The sequence below is a fragment of the Marmota marmota genome, unplaced genomic scaffold (assembly GCF_001458135.2).
Source record: "Marmota marmota marmota unplaced genomic scaffold, marMar, whole genome shotgun sequence".
In the NCBI taxonomy this organism is placed as follows: domain Eukaryota; kingdom Metazoa; phylum Chordata; class Mammalia; order Rodentia; family Sciuridae; genus Marmota; species Marmota marmota.
Genome location: NW_026000093.1, coordinates 12801131 through 12824309, shown reverse-complemented (window position 1 = coordinate 12824309; position 23179 = coordinate 12801131). Strand labels below are relative to the sequence as shown.

At 32.7% G+C, this 23179-nt stretch overlaps 1 protein-coding gene across 5 annotated transcripts in view; it reads right to left on the bottom strand.

Moving 5' to 3' along the window:
• Nucleotides 1-23179, bottom strand: part of Arfgef1 (ADP ribosylation factor guanine nucleotide exchange factor 1) — a 102972-nt gene that overhangs the window by 10761 nt on the left and 69032 nt on the right. For all 5 annotated transcript variants that reach the window (XM_015485819.2, XM_048782951.1, XM_048782953.1 and 2 more), the window contains exons 20-33: nucleotides 20582-20710; nucleotides 19546-19704; nucleotides 19171-19321; nucleotides 13997-14087; nucleotides 9069-9109; nucleotides 8806-8975; nucleotides 8287-8438; nucleotides 7980-8152; nucleotides 6824-6984; nucleotides 5814-5944; nucleotides 4060-4189; nucleotides 3010-3145; nucleotides 2788-2926; nucleotides 700-772 (exon numbers count right to left, since the gene is read on the bottom strand). In XM_015485819.2, the coding sequence (XP_015341305.1) occupies nucleotides 700-772; nucleotides 2788-2926; nucleotides 3010-3145; nucleotides 4060-4189; nucleotides 5814-5944; nucleotides 6824-6984; nucleotides 7980-8152; nucleotides 8287-8438; nucleotides 8806-8975; nucleotides 9069-9109; nucleotides 13997-14087; nucleotides 19171-19321; nucleotides 19546-19704; nucleotides 20582-20710 (1836 nt within the window). The remainder of the gene's footprint in view (nucleotides 1-699; nucleotides 773-2787; nucleotides 2927-3009; nucleotides 3146-4059; nucleotides 4190-5813; nucleotides 5945-6823; nucleotides 6985-7979; nucleotides 8153-8286; nucleotides 8439-8805; nucleotides 8976-9068; nucleotides 9110-13996; nucleotides 14088-19170; nucleotides 19322-19545; nucleotides 19705-20581; nucleotides 20711-23179) is intronic.

Below are 23179 nucleotides of genomic sequence, written 5' to 3'. Positions count from 1 at the left end.
TACCCACATTACCGGATTTAATCCTCACCAGGAGCCTTACTGTGCCCAGAGGGTGAGTGACTTGCTGAAGGGCGCAGAACTAGACCCATGAGGAGTCAAGATTTTGTATGGACAGAAACAAAGCCTACACTACAAATTCTATATAGTAGCAGGAGCAAATAAAACATGAGTGCAATTTCATTTTGGGCTTGAAATAGATGTCCTAAGAAGTGGTGGGATCTGTGATGAATAAGTAGCTTCCCCAGATCAGCCATGGAGCAATGTGGGCCCTGTATACCAGTTGTCATAGTTCCCAAGAAAAATTCATCAGAATGTTATTTTTCTGTAAAATCTAAGTTTCAATTGTTGACAATTTCTTAGAAAATTTAAAAGCTGTGGGGAACAAGTCAATGGGTATTACTTTGCTATATTATGGTCTCCTGGGCTTAACATTCAAGGGCATTAGTAGAAATTTGAATAAGGCCTTTTGTTTCAGTGATTAATAATTACACTGTGGTTGTGTAAGACATCTTTTTTTTCCCCCTCAAGAAAAAAAAAACAACTAAAATGGTTTCAGCATTTTTTAGAAGGCATCATATTTGCAAATTAAACACACTGAACAGGTGTGTTGTCACAGTGGTAGGAACAAGACTAGCACACTTACATGCAGAATTTTACCCCTGATAAAAGTACTTTTACCCCTGATAAATAACTACTTACCAACTGCTTGTCACTCACGGGTGATGGAGGTGGGGGAGCAGTTTCTCCAGAAGTAGGACGCCAGGTCAGAAGCCTTTGAAAAAACAAAATCACAACAATCACTGGGAGGGTATGCCACATTACACGTTCATCGTATTTTGAAAAAAACATGAATGTGTCACAAGACTATGCTGAAAAGCATCTAGTAAAAAGTTTATAGTATGTATTTCTAAAAGTAGTTAAGTAGTATCTAATTAGTAGCATCTAATATATTAGAAGGATAATCTGGTTATCAGTTTTACTATAAAATACACTTTGTGAAAAGTTTCAAGAACTATTCTGAGTATTACTTTCTTTAAATATTTTCCAAGGCAAGATTTAAAACCTTTTAAGACTTTTCAAAAAACTTTATAGAATTAAAAAAATCATAGAACTCGTCAGAGTCTATTAAAAAGTGTAAAAACACATAAATTAACATTTGGCCCAAATGAGAAACTAAGTTGCCAATCTCATATTAGGTGTATAAAATGGGAAACATGATTAAGAGTCAAGTTCTTGTTTCTGAGGAGGAGCCTGTGAGGAATGGGGTAGAAAAGTCAGCCAACAGATCACTGCAATTCAATATGAAATGCAGTACAGATATTTTTCTATTAAGATGTTATTAGATGATACTTAATGTCATACACACACACACACACACACACACATATACACATACTGATATATGTGTATATATAGTCCTGAAAATGTAACTTATTACAACAGATCTAATTCTTACACAAAATAATGTAGGGGCTGGAGATGTAGTTCAGTGATAAAGCTCTTGCCTCACATGCACAGGCCCTGAGTTTGATTCCCACTATTTCAAATATATAAAAGTAAAATTGCAAACAAAAAAGAATATACAGCCCAGTTAGTTTTTGTAAAGATGTCATAGTGACAACTGCAAAGCAAGAATTCATATTACCTTTGACATAGGGTCACAGGTCATAAACTCTGACAGACATGCATTATTTGTCAGTTATTCACATTGTTCTAACAAAAATTGTACCACAAAAATAAGAAAAATTACCCAAAATCTAGAAATAGGTGGGAAAAAAAAAAAAAATCACTGTGTGCCCTTTCAGAGTCTCCCTACCTAGAGACTGCTTTTTTAGGAGTATATTTCTTCTGTTTGAAGTACTACTAATTATGATATTTACAAGGAAATTATAACACTGCAAACATATAGAATGCATTTCAAGAAGCTTAAAAATCTGGACTAATTACTAATTCTCATATATGGTTTTAAATCAGTAAATATCCACGTGTCTACTTAATAAGATGTTTTAAAGAAAAATCTATCTGTAGATTTAAAAATGATAAATATAAGGTAAAACTACATATAGACAAGACATCTCCAAGATTGAGCTGGCCAGTAAGCTCTAATCATCAGTCCTACAAATAATCCAGGTGCTAAATAGCCAAACTCTGTCTGAATTTCTCCCCCACCAATAACAACTATCTCATTATAATTCAATTCCAAACATATCCCTTAAAAACAAATGGTAACTTATTGTAAAACACAATACTCGGAAAGATTTTCTTTAGATATTAAATCTACAGTAACTGAAATATATGTTGAGGAGGGAAGCTTTCTCCCCTTGAATTAAAAATTACCACTTGGTGTGATGTGTACAAATAAAATCTTTTAAAGTCAGTGGAGTCATTCCATTATGACCCAAGATTCTGGTTCATAAAAAATTCAATTCAGCTGGGTGTGGTGGCACACGCCTATAATTCCAGTAACTCTAGCAACTCAGGAGGGAGAATAGGGGGTTCAAAGCCAGCCTCAGCAAATTAGCAAGACCCTGTCTCAAAACAAAAAAGTAAAAAGGGCTAGGGATGTGCCTCTGGATATTTTATCCCTGGTAATCCCTCCCTTAAAAAAAAAATTCTTATATTTGTATGGTTATACAGGAATGCGATTTATTAATAAAACTGAATTCATGTAACACTGAGCATGATTACAAGGATTTTCATTATATAAATCACTAGTTACTATCATACTTAAAACACTGCTATAAGCTCATTCAATACACAAATACAAAGTTGCAATACTTTTCTTACGCATGTGGGATTGTGGTTTTGAAGATATCCAGTGTGCAGTTACAAGTTTTATCCCAGATTTCTAGTGTAAATTTTTCACCATTCAGAATAACCACATTCTCTAAGCAGTTTGTACCAGATCGAGCTAACTGTTCATTGTCTAGAAAAGAAAAGTGAACAATTCATGTATATATTACCAGATTCACATGTAAACACTGTGTCACACAGATGTTATAGACCTACCTTGCTGCACACACCAGTATAGCTGGGCAAAAATATCATCCAAAAGTACATCACTGAGCACTTCCAAATACTGGGTAAACACATCACAGATTGCGTAAAGTGCATGATTGCAAGTTGTTGTCATCCACTCAGCTTTCTGGGGGGGGGGGGGGGGGAAGTCATTACATTAAGGTCATACCATTCATCAACTACAAGAATTAAGAGAAATGTGTTTGCATATTTAAAACATGATACTGTCAGCACTCCTTTCAGGTCACTTAAATTCCTTTACAACACTGTACTCATCTCAATATCTGATATCTATCTATCTATACCTATCTAATCTATGTATCTATGAAATAACTCTGCTAATTTCTGCACTGTTTGAATTGTTAGAAAACTATCACTGACAGTGTCCTGACATTAACATTATGATTTCTGAAACAGTTCTATAGCTGGCCTTGCTCTAGAGTATATCAGAACAATGAAATAAAGAAGAAAAAGAATTTATGCTAGTGGCATTAGCACAGATTTAAAAACTGACTGTCCTGAAGTACTTCAAAACACCATAAAAGTTAAGGTTTATTCAAAATAAGTAATTTCCTTCTTTCCAAACATAAAGGGTAAATGCAAAAGTCTGTACTTAATAATGCTATATTAGAAAAATAGAAAAATTTAAGCTATCTTTCTATACTGCCTTAAATGCATACTATAACTGGTTTATAATAAAATACATTGAAATAAATACAACAAATTTTACTCAATTCAGAATAGAAAGTCACAATGTAATACTAAAGAAAGTTATTGGTGTTTTATAGTTGTAATATCAAAATGTGGAAAAGAAACAAAGTTTAAAAGAAAGAATGAAAACAAACAAAAAAATCGTTAACTCACATTCCCAAGTAGTGTTCTTATTTATAAAGACATACTAATTATCTCTCATGACTTAAAGAAAAATTTCCTAGAAATTCTTCTCTGTTCAGTGTGTTTAATTTGAAACTCTAAAATGTACTGAGTGAAAGTATTAAGAAATTTTAACTTGATTAAAATGAAGATTTTGTGTACTCTTACCTCTGTCTGCTGTTCTGGCAATTTCATATTGTCAAATATTCTGAAAACAATTCTAAATAAATCTTGCCACCAGTGTTTTTCATAAGTGTGGCCATATGTTTTCATTATTTCAAACATTACTGTTAAACCCCTAAAATGACAAAACATGATTAGGAAACCTATAATACAAAAAAAACTCACCCTCTTCCTAAGATAGTTTTCTCTAACACAAAACTATTAAAATCAGAAAGTTTAAAACTGGTCTTTAACATATGATATTGGATTTTATGAAATTTAAGTTGTAAAACAACAGGATTCCTTAGGATACATCATGCAGGGAAAAAACTTGAAAGGCCCTGGCTGTACATTTCTTTTTTATATTACTTCCACCCCTCCCCATTCCACAGCACTTGAAACTTATCTTTCCTAAAATAAAACATTAAATTGTTTGATTTTTTTTCCATGTTACTCTTTGCTGGCAAAATTTAAGTATTTTTTCAGTTTAGAAATGGTTTTTGTTTTAAAAAATCTGATGGTCAGCCACAACAAAAATTTCTTTTGAAATTTTTGTTCCATAAGGAAGGACTGTACACAGTCTAGCTTACTTGCTGCTATGCTTGCTCTCCATGGCCTAGAACACATCTAGTACCTGGGTTCTCAATAAATATCTGTGATACAAATGTTGTAAAATGACATGTATGTTCAGTCCTACAGCAAATTCACAACATTCATATCTGATCCCTAAGACACCTACTGTGTTACACATGCAGTGGTACACACTGTATAAGAAACTTTGGGAAAGATACAATCTTCCACAGGAAAACAGACCCCTGTGATGTTAGACTTATAGTTCCCTCCTTATACTCTAACAAGACTCCCTCTGTCTCCATCTGCTGAGATTGAAGTCCATTTCCTTCCCTTCAAGGTAAATGAACGTTACCACCTCCCATGACTAAGGTGGGTAAGAAGATGTGGGCCATCCTGATTTTCTTCCCCCAGGCTCCAAAGTAAACACAGAAATCAATAGCATCCAAGAACTTTTACTGCTTATGTTTTTAAAAACTTATATTTAAAAAAATATAAAAATATATAAATATTTTAAAAAATAGTAGCTGGTGTAGGAAGAAAGAATATGTAGGATTCTAGGTTAATTACTTTATCCTAAATCTATAGAACTATGAGAGAATCAAATGAAAATGCATATAAAAGTTCTTTATAATTACAGACTTTGGATTATTTATTTCCTAAGAATTTATAAATAAAGCTATAAAAATAAAAAGTTTCTTAGGCCATAACTCAAATTTAACTTTGGTGAGTGTGGCTCTGATGTAAGGGGAAGGAGAGATACATTCTTTTATTGAATTTCTATAATTTGGTACAATTTTGAGCAATTTTGAACTATTTTTATAATTTCTTTAAAAATCTGATAAAGATACAAGTACAATAATTAATAATTCTTCCTGAAAAGAAGGTGAGATATCTAAAAGGGATTTTGTTTAATAGAAAGTTGTACTCATGATGGGATTAAAGATTTGTTGAGATATTAAGACATGAAAATTGGCCATTTCAATTTAGGAAAAACTGTACTCATATAACACATTTTAAAATCATGTTACTACATTATGCTAATATACCTTTAAAATCTGTCTAATAATTACTATATTTGATAAAACAAAATTTATATATAGTCTTTAACTGTGAACTTGTGTTCACATAAGAAAGGTTAAAGTCAAAATAAATCCTTCAAAACTCGAATTTCAAATACTGATTGTTACCTGGTTCTTACATCTAATTTGCATCTATTGATGATACAGGATAACTCAAAGAGAATTGGGAACCATCCTCTCACCCACACCCTGTCTTCAGGCGCCACATTCATATCATCACTTGTGTATTCCTTGAAAGCCTTCAGTAAGAAAGGTAGGATTATTAAAGGCAAAACAAAATACCTTCATATTCAGCACATTATTTCTCAAGAAAAAAAATTAAATGCTCTACCAATCAAAAGTGAGCAATTTAATAAACAATAATTTATAAAAAGATGAAGACTATAGTTGTCTATAAAGAACACTGTGCTAAAATCCAAAAATTGGCTTTACCTTCAACTGCAGTAGTTCTCTACATTATTAGCCTGGCTTATTCAGGTCCCATTTTTATTATTTAAATAATTATAATAACACACAGCTATATTAACTACCTTGGGAAGGTATGAAGGTCAAATGTGTTGATGTATGTAAATAGTACTAAGCAATCCAAAGGTGTAGGTTTTGTACACCGTAAAATCTTATTGCCAAGTCTATGAAGTATCATTTTCTTTATGCTTATAAAGATCGATTCAGATATGCAAGTTAACACTGGCAGCCAGATTATCAATTCAACCTTTAATTAAGAGATTAAGTCTATACTTCTTCAATTAACCTAATAGTTAACTTCAACTTGAGGTTGTTAACTTCAGTGCTGCTGAACACAGGCAGACAACTAGCACTAAAGGAAATAGCACTTTTTAAAAGTCCTCTGGGCCTAAGTTTCCTTATCTACATAGGGTATAACTCAACCTGTGCCACATAAAGTTTTTATAGCAAGTGAATACATATGAAAGAAAAATACTAACATCTTCTATAATGGTAAATAACTATTAATCTTCATAGTTCAGAATTAAGCTCAAACTGCTTTGGGGTTCACTGAAAAATAAATGCTTCATATACCCTCAATTCCCAAGCAAATTAAGATTTTTAATTGGAAATAAGTACTCAGTAAAATTCTGTTTACTAAAATGATGCTATACCTGAGGTCTATCAGACACATATTTTGCACAATGGCGAATAAGTCGAATTGCTTCCATACTTGTGTCTGGGAAAGCTGCATTGCACGCAAATTCAGATAAACACTTTACTGCGTCTTGGAAAGAATCAATGGTGGCTGGAAAGTGTTTTTCAAATACAAGCGCTAAAACAGAAAAAAAAATACCAAAATGACTATAAATTTTCAATAATTTCTAATTATCCCCAATATACATCAACCTCTAAATGCACTACAAACTTCTTATGTTGGCTTTGATGTCCAAATATAGAATTCAAATCTGTGTCTACCACTTGTCTGTCCTTAGTAGGGAGGTAAGTAAAACATGACATTTTGTTTACACTATTAGCATGGCACCTAATTAAGTGACTGGAACAGAGTAGTACTGAATCAATTTTGTTAAATAAATATACCAAATTACTAAGCTGATCTCTGCTTCTTGACCTATAAAATAGAGATAATACCTACAAGGATAGTTATTAAGCACTACATAAAATATTGTAAGTTAAGTGCTTTAGAATAATATTTAATTCAAGCCAACATTAAAATGATAGTTAACAATGATGTATAATTCTGGTGTTGACAATGGTCATCATTATTACCTTCTATACAGGGTTAACTTATATTCTTAAGTATTTCAGTACCCCTGAAAGTCAAAGGAGGTTGTACAATGTAGTAGTCAAAAACAAGTTTCCATCACTTACTAGTTCTATGACCTTAGACAAATTATAACTCCTCTGGGCCTGAGTTTCCTTATCTATTTTAAAAAGGGAGGAGGAGGGGGCTAAAGATACTTAAAGAGTTTTGAAGATTAAAGAAAATACATGGAAAAGTGCTTACAGTTCATGCCATGCAGCAAATCCTTAATGAAAGTTCACTATAAAAATGAACTATTAAGGCTGGGGTTGTGGTTCAGTGGTACAGCGCTTGTGAGGCACTGGGTTCAATCCTCAGTACCACATTAAATAAATAACGTGCACTAATAGAGATATTTTTTAAAAAGTGAACTATTTGTTTATTCTGGTTCTGTAGGCAAGATTTGCTAAACATTAATCTTAACTGTACTGGAATTAGGTTTTTCTTTCTTTCTGAATACATTAGGCTTTTCTTTCTTTCTTGAGCACAGTTTAAAGAATACTCACTGACAATATGCCCTGTTGTTTGAAATGCAAGTTCCACTATGCTTTCATCTTGATCAGACGCAGCTAGATGAAATACAGAGAATATGTTCTTCCACCCAGACCGAATATTAGCAGCTTGAGAATTAACCATCTGTGCTATACACCGTACAACCATATCTCGAATTGTTGGAGACCTAAAATATTAATGTAATTGCTTGGATACGCATACAAACAAAACTCACATGAGTCCCTCCCCCCTTCTGTTTTCCCCCTACTATAGGAAATAGAAAGGTTTTTCTGGTATGGAGCAATTCCACAAACATAATACCTGTTCCGTTTCATTATATGTTCAAAAGGTCTTAAGAAATCCTTCTGAAATCTGAAATTTGCAAGCTCCCCTTTCTCTAAAAACTTCATTGACAATTGCCTCAAAGAGTCCACTGCAAAAATAGCTACATCTTCATTAGGATTGCAGCCAACCTGTATTGGCAACAAAAAAGCAAGATGCTAATGTCAGTGGTGAAAATCTATAAATCTTTTTCCTTTATTTGCCTTAGAAAAAGTACAAAGTTAGCAGCATAAGTAGGTAAATCCTAAGTCTCCATAAAGGCACTAGGTATAGTAAAAATTATTTCTCAACAAGAAAATAGATATTTTAAATAAATCCTTAAAACCTTGAGCAAACATTTCTTAAAAAAAAAAACAACAACAAAAGAATAGGACTCAAAGGGTTTTCTGAGCTTAATTATGAAAAAGTAATAGGCAACTGTGGGGAAGGAAAAGAGTCTCAATTTTAAACAAAGAAAAATATTACAAATATAAACAAATGCTATAATTATTCAAATACCTTATTAAAATGATCTCCAATAACTTCCCAAATCCGAGACCACTGCAATCTTATTCTTCCCATATTGTAGTATGATATTTCTACTATTTTTTGTAGACTAAACATTCTCGGGTGTGTAGTAGAAAGTAATTCATCCATAGACACAGCACAGAGCCAACGGACAAAATCCACTATAACATAAATGCATATACATTTTTTTAATTCAACTTAAAAACTTTTTTTTAGGCAAAGGGCTTGTTTGTAAATAGAATACACATACTTACCAATAGCATTTCCATCTAGCCTTGTAGACCCTGTGAATATTCTGGGGAAAATAAAATAAGTTTTAAAAATTAATGAAGTTTTACTCCTGTTATGTCAATTCAAAAGTTAAGTGGCCTGGGTATTAGCCATTTTTATCTGTTTTAGAGAAAAAAAAAATCAGGTAGTCAAATGAACATTTCTCATCAGTTAAATAACAATAGTAGTTTAAATGTTTTTCCCTCCCATGTCCAAATGTGTCATTTTGCCAATATTACTAGAGTACATATATATAGTTGTAATTTTATTAGATTTACAAATATCATATAGGTATGTGATGAGATTCTAAGAAAAATAAAAATATTCATTTGTAAAACAAATGAACTAGTACACTATGAAATGAAGACTTTTTCATTTTACCTGATTTATCTACTAGCATTAATAAAGTTCTTACAAAAAATGCTGGGTATATGGTGATGCACACCAATTATCCCAGCTACTTAGGAGGCTGAGACAGGAAGATCCCAAATTTGAAGTCAGCCTCAGAAACTTAGTGAGACTGTCTTAAAATAAAAAGGTCTGGGTATGTAGCTCAGCAGTCAAGTGCCCCTGGTTTCAATCCCCAGTACTGAGGGAAAGGGGGAAAAAGTGTGTGTGTGTGTGTGTGTGTGCGCGCGCACACACACACACACGCTTGCGCACGCACATATACACATGTATATGCATACATTTATAAATACATATACTTTATTGTTATAATATACATTTGATTAGAAAATCCATTTATGGTTAGAAGTGGTTTGATATAAACCTGCAAATAGTCTTGTTTTAAACAAGGGGCTTGGTCACTTTCCTTAGGACATTAATATGCTTAAACTATGCTACCCAGCTTTCCCAGTTTTCTTTGCTGACTTCTTTTTTTGTGTTTCAATTTCATAAAAAATTTCAGCATTAACATATTAGTCCTTTTTCCTTCTAAAATCTGTATTCTTTCCCATATTCTGAGTTTATAAGCAAGGGTTTAATGTGACTAAACCTTCACAGGTTAGATAATATTCCTCAATTTAAAATGCACACAATATAATTTGCATGACAAAAAGGAAACCTTAAAGGCAGAAGCAGGTCAAATATTAAGCTTAAAAATAACAGTAATAATAATAGTAGCTACCAATAATAAAGTGGGTACTATTCTAGTGCTAATACACACACACACATTTATTTAATAAACAAAAATAACTCTGTGAAGTATTATAGTATTTCATAAACACAGAAACTGAGACAAAAAGATATTTAATAATTTCCCCAAAGTCACAGAACTAGTTAAAAGCTAGAGTCAACATTCAAACCAGGACAGGCTTAACTCCAGAGTCCTCTTAATCACTTCTCTACACTGCCTCATACTTACCTGAACAAAACATGAATTAAGTGATTTTTTTTAACTTCAATGTCCCTGAATGTTTGTCTATATATCCAGACAATAATTAACAAAAACAAGGCAGGAAACTCAAAAGCTGAGCTCTTTTGAAAGGAATGTCTTAGATATTCTATATTCTTCTGTAGAATGAATCAATAATACAAAAATCTGGCAGAAGAAACAACATGGGGGAAAATCAAGAGTAAACAGGTCCCACTTCATCTAGTGGTTGGAATAAACCCAGAAATTAAAAATATATAAAGCCTACAAAGCTCCCACATGAGCAAAAATGATAGACTGAACTATACAGCTGTGATCAGCTGATTTCTTTCCAACTACAGGTATTCCCATGGAAGGCAAAGGCTATAAACAAACCACACACCAGAGTCAAAATTAAATAGTAAAGAAGAAAATGACAGGAAAAGACACAAAAGAAACAAGAAAGGATTTACTTTTAACTGTGAAGAAAGCAATGGCAAAGTGTAGAAGGAAAAGAACAGAAGCAGAAATGGAGATTATATGCAACCACAGGGAAAGGAAGCAACAAACTCCGAAGGTGGTGAAATGGTGGAGAACAGGTCAAGGACAGAGAACTACCATCAGCAGTCAGACATGTTCTGGAGACTTGGGGTAATGGTGGAAGGCAGGGGAGCATGCATCCTGGGTAGGGGCATTCAAATTCCTACTCACTTTGGTAGCATCTGAGGGGTCACTCTATTTCTAGCAATGCTCCACTAAAGTTAAGCCATATGAGAGGGCACAGCAGTCTGTGGAGGCATTTAAAGTTAAGCCTTAATATACTAAGGCAGGAGAACAGAGCTAGGTTTCACAAAGTCAGTCTATGAAATGGATAATCAAAAGGACAAAGTATAAAAGTCTTGCTTGCTAATATTAAAAGACATGCCCTAAAAAGCATGAGGAGGGGGAAAAGACTGGTAACCTCACTGCTTTATCCATATCATAATACCAATTGCCCCCCAACCCCTGCCAAAAAATGGTTGGCAAAATTTCTGCAAAAATAAATTTTAAAACTGTATGCAACACACAAGCAGCCTGAATTACCATACTTGTAAAAGGTTTTTTATAGTGAAATATCAGAGATAACATTTACTTTTTAGATTTAACTGAAAGATATTTATGAGCTATCTCAGGTGCAATGTGCTGCACATATTTTCTAATAGGTGAGACAATGTTCCAAAGTATGAGGTGTGCCAGTGTAAGGCTAGATCTGGTATGTTTAAAAAAAAACAATAATAAAACAAAAACTCTGGTGCTAAGTAACACCTTTAGCTCTTTAGAAGTAAATCATTTTTGCACAAAATCTATCCCTTATACAATTTAGTAATACTTATCAAATAGTTCCAGTCTAACAATACTTAGAAAATTATACCCTATCAAATGCCACAGGGTCAGGTACTAGATGAAAGTGTCTAATGGGGTCCTAAAGTTTTATTTTTTTTCAATGATGGGGATTGAACTTGAGCATCCTAGCAAGTGCTCTACCACTGAGTTACATCCCAAGCCCCTAATCTCCTAAATTCTTAATGGTAAAAGATTTCTAATACAAAAGTAGACAGTTGGAAAATTTTATCATCTTAAAAGTTTTCATGGAATTGCATTTTTTTTTCAGTTGGTTAAGAAACAAGCCATGAAGAATTAAACATAGAAAAATTTTTATTTTTTTCTTGTTTACTTTCTATATTTGTGATAACAGATTAAAGTACTCAGAACGACAAGCCTAAGAGGACACACACAAAAAAAGACTTTGTTTGCTGGCCAAAACCAGAACTCTCCTGGAGGATGTCTGTCTACTGTCTTAACTATAGTGTTATCTCAATGAGTTAGGTTATGGGCTAGAGTTGGAATACAGCATGAAAATACAACATATTAAGAAAGAAAATCAGAAGAAATTTAATAAGAAAGTGAAATACATCACACAAGATTATAATCTTACACTAAATCAGAGTTAGTAACTTCTAATGTTTTCATTGTAAGCTAAATTTTAAATATTAAGGTTTTGTATAAAATAGGACATTAGATTTATATTTGCAGAAGTATCTAGTGATGATGAGCTTGAGATGACAAAGTACTAAGAACTGTGCAAAGTTTTCCCTGAAATAACAGACATTCTTGAAACAGATATGTAATGTGCTCAAGTGAGTGACATATCCTTATGTAACAGAACAGTGGATAGTAGGACAAACTAAAATGAGGTATGGTCATAAAAGGTATATTATGGGAAAAGAAGTAGAAGGTAAAAATGTTAAATCTTGCCCAAACAGATTGATATAATGCCTAAACAAAGTCTTATGAAGACAGTAAAGATGATTTTCTAGAAGGCAAGAAAATCACTGAAAGATAGCCTTGTAGCAGAAGGGCAACTATTACATAACTATGAAGTTGTACACAAAGGCAGAAAGGCAGACAAGAGACAGGCTGCCTGATAGGCAGAGATTGGCTCCACCCGAATAAAACAGTTATCACAATAATCAAGATAAGACTAGCCTGGTTATTGGCAAGTTATTTAAATGTCTTCTGTCCCAGTTTCCTCATTTATAAATTGAGGTCTCAATTTACACTCATTTTATGAGACTAGTAAAAGGATTAAGTGAAGTAATACATGTGGCAAGCCTTCATGCCATATGGCGTAAGATGGTCTATAATCTTTCTTCCACCTTCTCAAGAAAAAGATAAATGATGCCCTTCTCCTATTTAAAAAAAAAAAATGCACAATAAGAATTCTTTTCAAAGAAAAAAATTTCAGGAAGTGATTTCAAGGTCAGTAATTGGATACTCTTGTTGTCTAGACTTAGAGCAAAAAGTTTTATCTAAAGAAAATAAATAATAAGTTGGCATTAGACTTCAGGCTATTAAGATTACATATTTTTAAAAGTTTCCAACACAAATGGTTAGAAAAATTAAATTTCAGTGTTATAAAATGGTGATTTTTCAATTTGGGGGATACTGATCTGGGAAAAGCTCATCCTCAAAAAAATACTAGAAGTTACAATTTTACATGCTGGGCATTTTAAAATCTGAAGTATTCCATAGTAAAATAAACCACAGTATGTGTTTTCTTTTTAAAAACAAGCTAAAATTGGAAATACCTAATAATGTATATAATATATAAATTCTAAGTCCTTTCCAAAGAAGTTTACAAAAATTTCCAACAGCCCTTTCATTTTATCCATATTGCAGTTTTATATGAGATACCTAGAAAGATAAATTATACTGCATTTCAATGAGTGATAAGAAGTTTTCTATAAAAAGAAATAAAATATTGATGTTCTTTTTCATCAAGTTTACCATTTCTCTAATTCCTATTAATATTTATTTTAACTTAAATTTTCATACCATTTTACCTTCTTCCCATCTCATATAATATATGTATCTAAATCATGGCATATCATAATACAGTGTTGTTTACTTTAGTAAAAGTTTTTGGCAATCACTTTTTTTAAAATGAGCAAAATATATCTAAATGCCACAAAATTGAAATTGTACTCATCTGCAAAGGGAAGAAAATGAATACCTTACCTATCTACAGCAACAACAACACTTTGAGAACTGGTTTCTCCAATGGATTCCTGAATACTTGCTATCTGCTTCCAGTCCACATTTCCTCCGACTACCACAAATAAAAAAGAGTTGTTTCAGTTTGAAAATAATTATTTCAGTGGAAGAATACACTTACAGTTCTAAAACACATTTCTAAAATTAATTATTTTTCAAAGACTTGGGTGAACAATTCTTTTGGAGCAGTGACATAGGGCAAATATGCTTAGTGAGGTTTACAAGGTAGTATATAAGACAGAGTTTTAAGGCACAAAAGTGAAGATTACACCAATTAGGGGCACTGTAGATTTAGATTACAAAGTTAATGACAATTAGACTTTATTTCCTTTAATGTTTATGAAATACAGCACCAATCCCAATTCCAGTGATACCTTCTATGGATGATTCCAATTCCATATAATTAGAATTTCCCTGTCATTTAATTTCCAATCCCCTAACACTTGCTGAAAATTCTACCTGTATTTCTTTCTCTTATTCAAGAGAATCATTTATCTTTACCCTCTCCAAACTGATTCCAAATGTTGAACAGTGAAATGATATCCCCAGTTTTCAAATCTTAACTTTGAATAGCCTTTCCCTCCTCCACCATCAATATTCAACTAGTCACTAACCTATCTTTTGATTCGTTTTAAATATTGTTTGTTTATGTCCATTACTACTTAGCAGAGAACTTCATAATCTCTGTGCTGGATTACTAGATTACTGAACAGTTACCAGATTTACTTTCCTACTACTAATTATTTCCCTCTTCAGTCTCTCCATCATTCTCCTGCCTGATTAATACTCCTAAATTATTACCTTTATTTTGTTTATTATTACTTACAGGATAAAGTATAAACTGTGGCCTAGTAATTAAGGCACTTTGCCTTCAATATTTTAACCAATACGCGACTCTAGTCATGTTGTCTCTCAACTATCAAAAACTCAATTTAAGTTCTCAATGAAGGATTCCTCTTCAGTATTCTTATATGGCTCTGAACTAAGCAATTATTTAATAAGTACTACTCCAATCAGAATTATTTCCAAACAATTTCATGCAAATTATTTCAGGTATGTCAATGTTGCCTTATCACACAGATAAAAAGTTCCCTAAAGGTTAGCAATCAAGTCATATTCTTTTTTGGTTCCCTCCTACCTTATTCAATATTACATTCAAGGCAGGTAGGTGCTTCACAAATGTTTGTTGATGTAACTGACCAAACACTCAATAAATGCTATTCTGAATGCAAACACATCAGTTAAGATGTCATTTAAATCAGATGAACTCAAATTCTATTCTAGTAACTGAACAGTGTGAAAAAGATAATCACACTCCTCACTAGGAAAGACAGGCATATTTATAGTAAATTTAATATAATTTAATAATTACTTCATGGCTGAATCAAATTACAAGTGAGTTTGCTTAAAAACAAGAACTGATTTTGAGAGGGAAAAAAAGAATATGGGGTGTTGCCTATGGAAAGTTTCCATATACAATGAAATATTGATTCAAAGTAGAAACCTAAAAGGATGACCATGTGGAAAAGAAGCAGAAGAAAAAGTAAATTAGAGTAGGTAACTATATAAAGAAATACAAGCATGTAAGGGCATGTCATGTTTCACCATAGTTGGCTGTAGCCGTAACAAGAGAATTTGGTGAGTGAGAAGGAAGAAAAAAGGTAGAAGACGAAGCTATAAAGACAGAATGTGAAGAGTCTTGACTGTCATATTTAACGTACTACTTTTGAGAACACTGGACCTCTTAGAAGACTGATGTACTTCAATCTATTTTCCAAAAAATAACTCCAATAGTATTTAGAGAACACTGAAATGGGAAGTGATACTAGAATCAGGGAGATAAATTAAGAGTTTATTTGTATAACACAAGATAGGAAAGATGAAAGCCTGAAGTAAATGACAGAGAATTGGGTGGTAGGGAAACAGTGTCAAGGAACAATAGGAGCACATAACACATTATAGGAATATAATGGAAGAAAAATCTATGAAAGAAAAATGATGCCAATCATCACATAACTTGCTTTGTGTATCAAATGAAATGTCCTTTCTAGAGCTTTCAATACTTTTATATTTAATACAATATATAATTATTATTAAAACTATTTAAAGGAATTAAAGAATATATAAATGACTAGGAATTCAAAGTATCCATTTCTCAAATATATGAAATCTTTCCAAATAATTATATGACAGTACTACAGGCAAACAGTTCTAATTTTACCAAAAAATTACTCAAAAGCAAACCTATTTAGGCTAAGTAGTGAAGATGTATGTGCTGTGAGTATTGTTTAGACACTTATGAGAGATCAAGCCATGGCATTTTCTTATATTAGTGTATCTTAAAAAAACAGAATGAACATGATTCAAATTTTAAAATTAAGTCAGGCACTGTGGCACATACTTGTAATCCAAGCTACTTGGGAGGCTAAGGCAGGAGGATCAGTTTGAAGCCAGCCTCTACAGTAACCCTGTCTCAAAATAAAAATAGAAAGTGCTGGGGATGTAGCTCAGTGGTATAGCATTCCTGGCTTCAATCCCTAGTACTGGGAAAAAAAATTATAGACACTACGTATTTTTAAAAATGGTAAGCTTCAAGTTTCCAAAAAGAGAAAGTACACACTTTCATCACAGTTGGAAAAATATATACACCCACTTCTCCATATCCACGGTGGTTACCATATCCATGAATTCAATCAACTATGGAATAAAAATATTTGGGGGGAGGCAAGGCACATTGGGATTACTGTCTGTAATCCCAGCAACTTGGAAAGCTTAAGTAGGAGAAACTCAAATTCAAGGCTAGCCTCAGCAACTTGGTGAGACTGTTTCAAAATAAAAAATAAAAAGGACTTGGGGATGTGGGTCAGTGGTTAAATAAAAGGAAAGAAAAATATTTTTGGGAAAAAGTGTATCTATAACAGAACATATAGGGAGTTTATGTTGTTATTTTTCTTATTCCCTAAGCAATATAGTGTAACAACTATTCACAGACCATTTACAATGCCTTAGGTTTGCAAGTAATCTAGAGATGATTTAAGATATACATGAGGATGTACACAGATTATATGAAAATTACACTATTTTATATAAGGGACTTGAGTGTGTATTTTAATATGCTTAAGGGAACCAATTCCACATGGATACAGAAAGACTATATTCAATCCCGTCAACTTGGTTACGTGGATATGGGTGCATGGATACTGTTGTTAAAGAAGATTATTAGTTTTCAACTGGCTTGATTGTGCTGCATCATCTTCTGGCTTAAATTCTAACTACATCAGCTGGTTCAGGAAAGCATCTGCTATCAAAGTAGGTGGGCACAGAGGGATGGGGTAGAGATCTGCCATGTGAGCTGCTTGGTAACTAATGAGATAGCCAATGTGGGCCAAGCCAACAGGCTAGTAGTTCCCCCCAAGGGTATAACTAAAAAATGAGAGCCCAATGAACTAGAGGCGAGTGGAAAATGGAGCAGATAAAACAGAAAAGTAGATAGCACAAGAGAAAACATAAAGAGTATGAGAGAGTAACTGGTTTTGGGAGTGGGCCTGAAGCCTGAACTGTTTTTCATCTCTAATTCTGAAATGTATTTTTCCATAAATTCCCTTTTACTGAAGGGAGAAGACAAGTCATCTCATATCCTTGCAATATAAGTGGCTCAACACCACCATGAACAAATTAACTAATTTCAAGTATATTAGAAAACATTATTAGAAAATACTATTATTTCTTATCTACTAAAACTTTTAGAAGATTAAAATATTCTACTAATGTTTTATTTTATGGTAACCTAATTGCCCAAACTGAGCACCAGCAATGAACACTTAACAATAACTTTTGCCTTCTCATACTCCCTATGCATTTTCAAAGCTATTCAATCCATCAGTGTACCATCACTTCCCTTGCCTGTAAATAGTTTTCAATGTCATTTATACTACCTCATGAAGTAATTAATAGTTCCAATGTTTAGAGTTGAACTTTCAGGTTATGTTAAGTCACTATGCAGGTGCTCAGGCAGTTCCAAATCCTGCTGTTGGATCATCTAGGTATCATGTAGGAAACTTAACCTCCCAGACCTCACACTACCTAGCTTCTATGGTATCAATGACAGAAAGACTGCACTGTTAATTGATGCAGTAGGATTAGCATATGGAATTAATTTTTCTCAGTCCATTTAAAACCACAAAATGGTCCTGGTATTTACTTCTTCCCCCATGGATCCTTTTCCAGGTTTGAAATCTTTTTAGGTTGCCTAAGAACTTATCCTGCTAGCAGCAACAGGGATTTACTAAAAGATTTAAAAATGTCCAGAAATGTAAAGTTATAATGCAAAGCCTTAAAAAGGGCAAACATTCCTGGATCTTAAGCATATTCCTTACTGTTCTCTTTAAATCATGCCTCTATATTCTTGGTTGGAAGTAGGGTAGGGAGGGTGGACAGTTTCCAAAAGTCTCTAACAGCCCAATAATTATGCTAAATCCATTCATATATATTCATGTTTAATCTTAACAATCTTATGAGTTTAGTTTACAAAAGTGAAAACCCAATCTCAGAGAGACAGTTAAAGTAACATCACATTTAGTCAGATAAAAATACAGAATTTGAACCCAGAAACACAGCACTCAGGGCCAAAGGCTAAACTCTGCTTCTTCTTTGGTGGAATTCCTTCCATTTATGACTAAAAGTGTATTGTCTTTGATTTTTCTGCATCATTTTTGCTATTATTTTCATTTGTTCTATTGGGTTAAAATTGGAAGTTCTTGGCCATACTAAGTACTAGGGGAAACTTTAAAGATACTATACTGATAAATAAAAATAAATACATTAAAAAAAATGAAAGCCTACTTAAAAAAAAGAAAAAGATTCTATACTGGCAGAAAAGTTAGGGTAGGCCTGCATAGGACCACAGATAATTTAACTGTACCAAGTAGGAGACTGAGATTAGGAATCACTTTAGTACTGAAAAACCAGACCAGGCCAAAAAGACTTAGTTTCCTATATAGTCACCTTGCATAAGAGTAGATCAAATGTATTTTATCTAATTTCTCTAATTATATCTCACTGCTACAATAAAGTGATTTATAATAAAGAACGTAAAAATAATTTTTGATACTTTGTAAAAAAATTTTTTAAATTCTCACCTAACCCCAGACCTACAAATTCATCAGGAGCCTGATCTTTTGTCCCAGTCAGAGATCCTTCTCTGCCTCTCACTGTTCCAGAAATGTATCGAGGTTTCACTCCTGTTCCTATAAGTTGTGCCAGCTCCAATTGACTGATGCACTTCAGAATCTTCATTTCATAAAAGAAAAAGAAAATATAAATTCTGTTACAAATACACTACCAAAATATTTAAACATATGCAGCTAGGACTTCAACATAGATTACATTACAAATCTTATAAAAATGTACTTATTTTAAATGTAACTTCTCACTTAACCATGACAGTGACAGAATATTTAGCTAATGCTCATTTTATAAACAAAACTGCAAAGTTGAAAATAAAATGGTTATACCTCATGCCATGAATTTCCTAAATAATTCCCATCTGTATGAGCCACTGTGATAAGTGTTTTTATTGTGTCAATATTCTTCTGTTTCATTTCAGTAATACCAGAACTCACTGTAAGTAAGGTAAATCTTGCTAGTGCTTGAACATATGCATCTCTTTCCAGCTTAAAAAAAAGAGAGAAAAACAAAAAATTTTATTTATAGGTTGTAAATATAAATACAGCAGATTGACTAATCTCTAATGCCTTACTAACAAGCCATTTTTTAGTTTTTACAAATCATATATCATAAATTACACACAATGCCACAAAATAATTTAAAATGATAAAACAAAAAAGTATAAATTTCCCAAATTCAAAAGCAATACAGACATCAATTCAAGCTGAGATTTTGGTGGTAACAAAGGAATTCATACAGTAAAAAAAATATTTATTGAGTACTTTGTTTTAAGTACTGTGTAGATTAGCAAAATCCTAGTTTATAAATTTGCTCATTTTCTCCCTCTACAGATAAATTGTGCTTTGTTATATACTAAACCAAAACATTTACAGTTAAATATGAAGTGTGCTTAAGTAAAAAGAATACAGAAAAGTTTGGGTTGAAATTTATTCTCAGATATAGCATATACACAAACAGAACTGGTTCCCTTAAAGATAACTTGTTCTTAAGCTTAAGTCATAATATAAAAATAAATATATATATAATGTAAAATATGATTCACTAAGTGTGAACAAATAACATGTTTAAACAATTACTCTAATACATAGAAATTCAGTCTTGAAAACTTTTTATATAGGTAATATTCTTTAGAGAAACAAAATGTAATTAAAGATAAAAATTTTAGAAAGATCAGTGTAGAACCACCCTTTCCATTAGAAAGTCTCCAAAAATTAAACATGAAGATTCAATTAATTGTTTCACAAATTTGAAATTAGTTGGTAATAAGTTAAATATTAAAATATATTGTGAACTGAACTACAACAATAGCACAAATGATCAATGTTTTCCAGACTAACTCATGAAGGCAAAATTCTGCATTACCTGAATGCTGAAAATGCATGCAATTCTGATTGCACATCTTATCCCTTCTAGGCAAAGAGAGGCTACTTCGGTATCATCACAATCTTGCAGACCCACACTGAATGCAGCCAGAAAAGGTGTCCAAGCCAACTAGCAAAATTAAAATTTTAAAAATTAAACAAGCTAAAAGTTAAAAATGGCGTAATTACCTAGAATGCCTTCTTAGAGAAAGGGGGAAAATGCTGCCTGAGCTTAAGTGGGAAAGCAAGATCACAAAATCAGTAGATAACCTTAGACATATTTTAAGAATAGCATCTATAAAATTATTCATATCAATAAAAATGAAATGAATAGTGAATATTCATAAAAATATTAGTTTACCCGACTTCAGAAATCATCTCTCTTTGCAAGCTTTGATCCTAGTGAAAATTCACAGACTCTTTTATTTCAAATAAAATCCTTTTAATCATTTTCCAACTTCCAACAAATTATATTATTCTCTTTTCTTTAAACCTGTTACCTGGACATCATTTAGCTTAATTTTTTAAATGTTTTACACTGAGACAGTGATACCTCTGGCTCCTAGTTAGACAATATTAATATTAAAAAAAACAAAGTTTAATAAAATCTTTCCTCATTACAGGTTGTGGAAGACAACAAATACTAAAAATTAAATCTCAAACTCTGAATACCTAATAAAACTATAATATAAAACCAAGAAGGGTTATTTTTTGACTATGGAAAATCCTAATACCAAACATATACTTTGAGGGCAGGGGTGGTAGCTCAGCGGTAGAGTGCTTGCCTAACATGTGTGAGGCGCTGGGTTTGATCTTCAGCACCACATTAAATAAATAAATAAACAAACAAAGGTATTGTGCCCATCTACAACAACAAAAAAATTTAAAAACAACACATACACTTTGAAATATCTGATGTAAAAGTATTCACTGCTTTTAGTAAGTCATCAAGAAGCAAAAATCACTAGAGTAGGATGTTGTAAGGCCCTGCGTTTCCTCCCTACCTTGATAAAAGTCATTCAGAAAGCAGCAGAAGCAGCAGCAGCAGCAGCAAAACTATCCATATAGTCATGAAGATGAAAAATGTTTTTGTCAGTGTTCCAAATAAATGACAACTGGAATTTTTTAAAAGTCTATAACGTTTTAGCATTCTAAGGAAAAATAGTTACTCAAGAGCTTTGCTTCTAAACTTCAGAAAATTTAGAATTAAAAACTTACAATCTTTCAACAAACATAATCCACAGTTCCTATGTTCTTGCTCATCTTTGCTCTGCCACTTAATGTCTCCAAACCTCATATTTCTTTTTCTTATAATACTTGAAGATGTCACCACAGAGAGATGCTATGAAAAGCACATAAGGTGTAGTACTTATAAACTTATTAACTAAAGCCAGTGGAAAAAAATGTTCAACTTCACTGGGAATCAAAAAGAATGATTGGGAATGCAGCTCAATGGTAAAGTGCCCCTCCCCAAATGATTATTACCCTTAAATTCCTAGAATGATATTATCAGTCAGTCCTTTTCCTTAGTCAATGCTTATTTATTTATTAAAATATTTTTTTAGTTGTCAATGGATTTAATTTTATTTATTCATATGTGGTGCTAAGAATCAAACCCAGTGCCTCACACATGCTAGGCAAGTGCTCTACCACTGAGCCACAACCTCAGCCCACCAATGCTTATTTACTGAGCAATAACCACAAGCCAGGAGCTATGCTTATACTGGAAAAAGTGAACATAGACTCTTGCCTAATAAACACAAACACACACACACACAAGGTATATGTATATATATGCTGTATATATGTATAAATCATCAAACTATTATAAATATAATGAAAGAAATGGAGAGCATGTTATAATAAAAAGGAAACTACTTAGAAAAAATAACAAACATTCTAGACAAAGGATATACTTTGTATGAATTCTGCCTTACCTATTTCCATTTAGTTGTGATAATTGAATAAAAAGAGGTAATAAAAAAAAACAGGGTAAGGCTTTAAGGAAGAAAGTGGCATTTCATTTTGTTATTTTGAAAAGATCACTATGGCCTTTGTAAATGGATAAGAGAAATATAAAAGTTGATGTAAAGATACCAGTTTGGAGAGTACTACAGTACTTAGTACTTATAGTACTATAGTACTTATTTCAGAGGCAGAAATAAGAATTTCTGGAATATGGCAGTGGTAGTAGAAATGGCATTGAGGGGAAAGACTGATTCTTTTCTTTGGTATCTGGGATTGAACCCAGAGTACTTAACTCTAAGCCACACCCCAAGCCCATTTTATATTTTATTTTGAGACAGGGTATCACTAAGTTGCTTCGGGCCTCACCAAGTTGCTGAGGCTGGCTTTGAACTTGCAATCTTTCTGCCTCTGCCTCCTGAGCTGCTGGGATTACAGGTGTGTGCTACCACCCTAGTGAAAAGACTGATTCTTAAATCTATCTTGGAGTATGTTTATATCACTACAGTTAATCCAGAGACTAGATCATAAAAGCTGTTTATGAAGAATTTTTAATGAAATAGAGAAACACATGAGAAACAGAAAAATATAAAATTCTTTACATGGCATGATCACAACCGTTTAAGATAGAAAA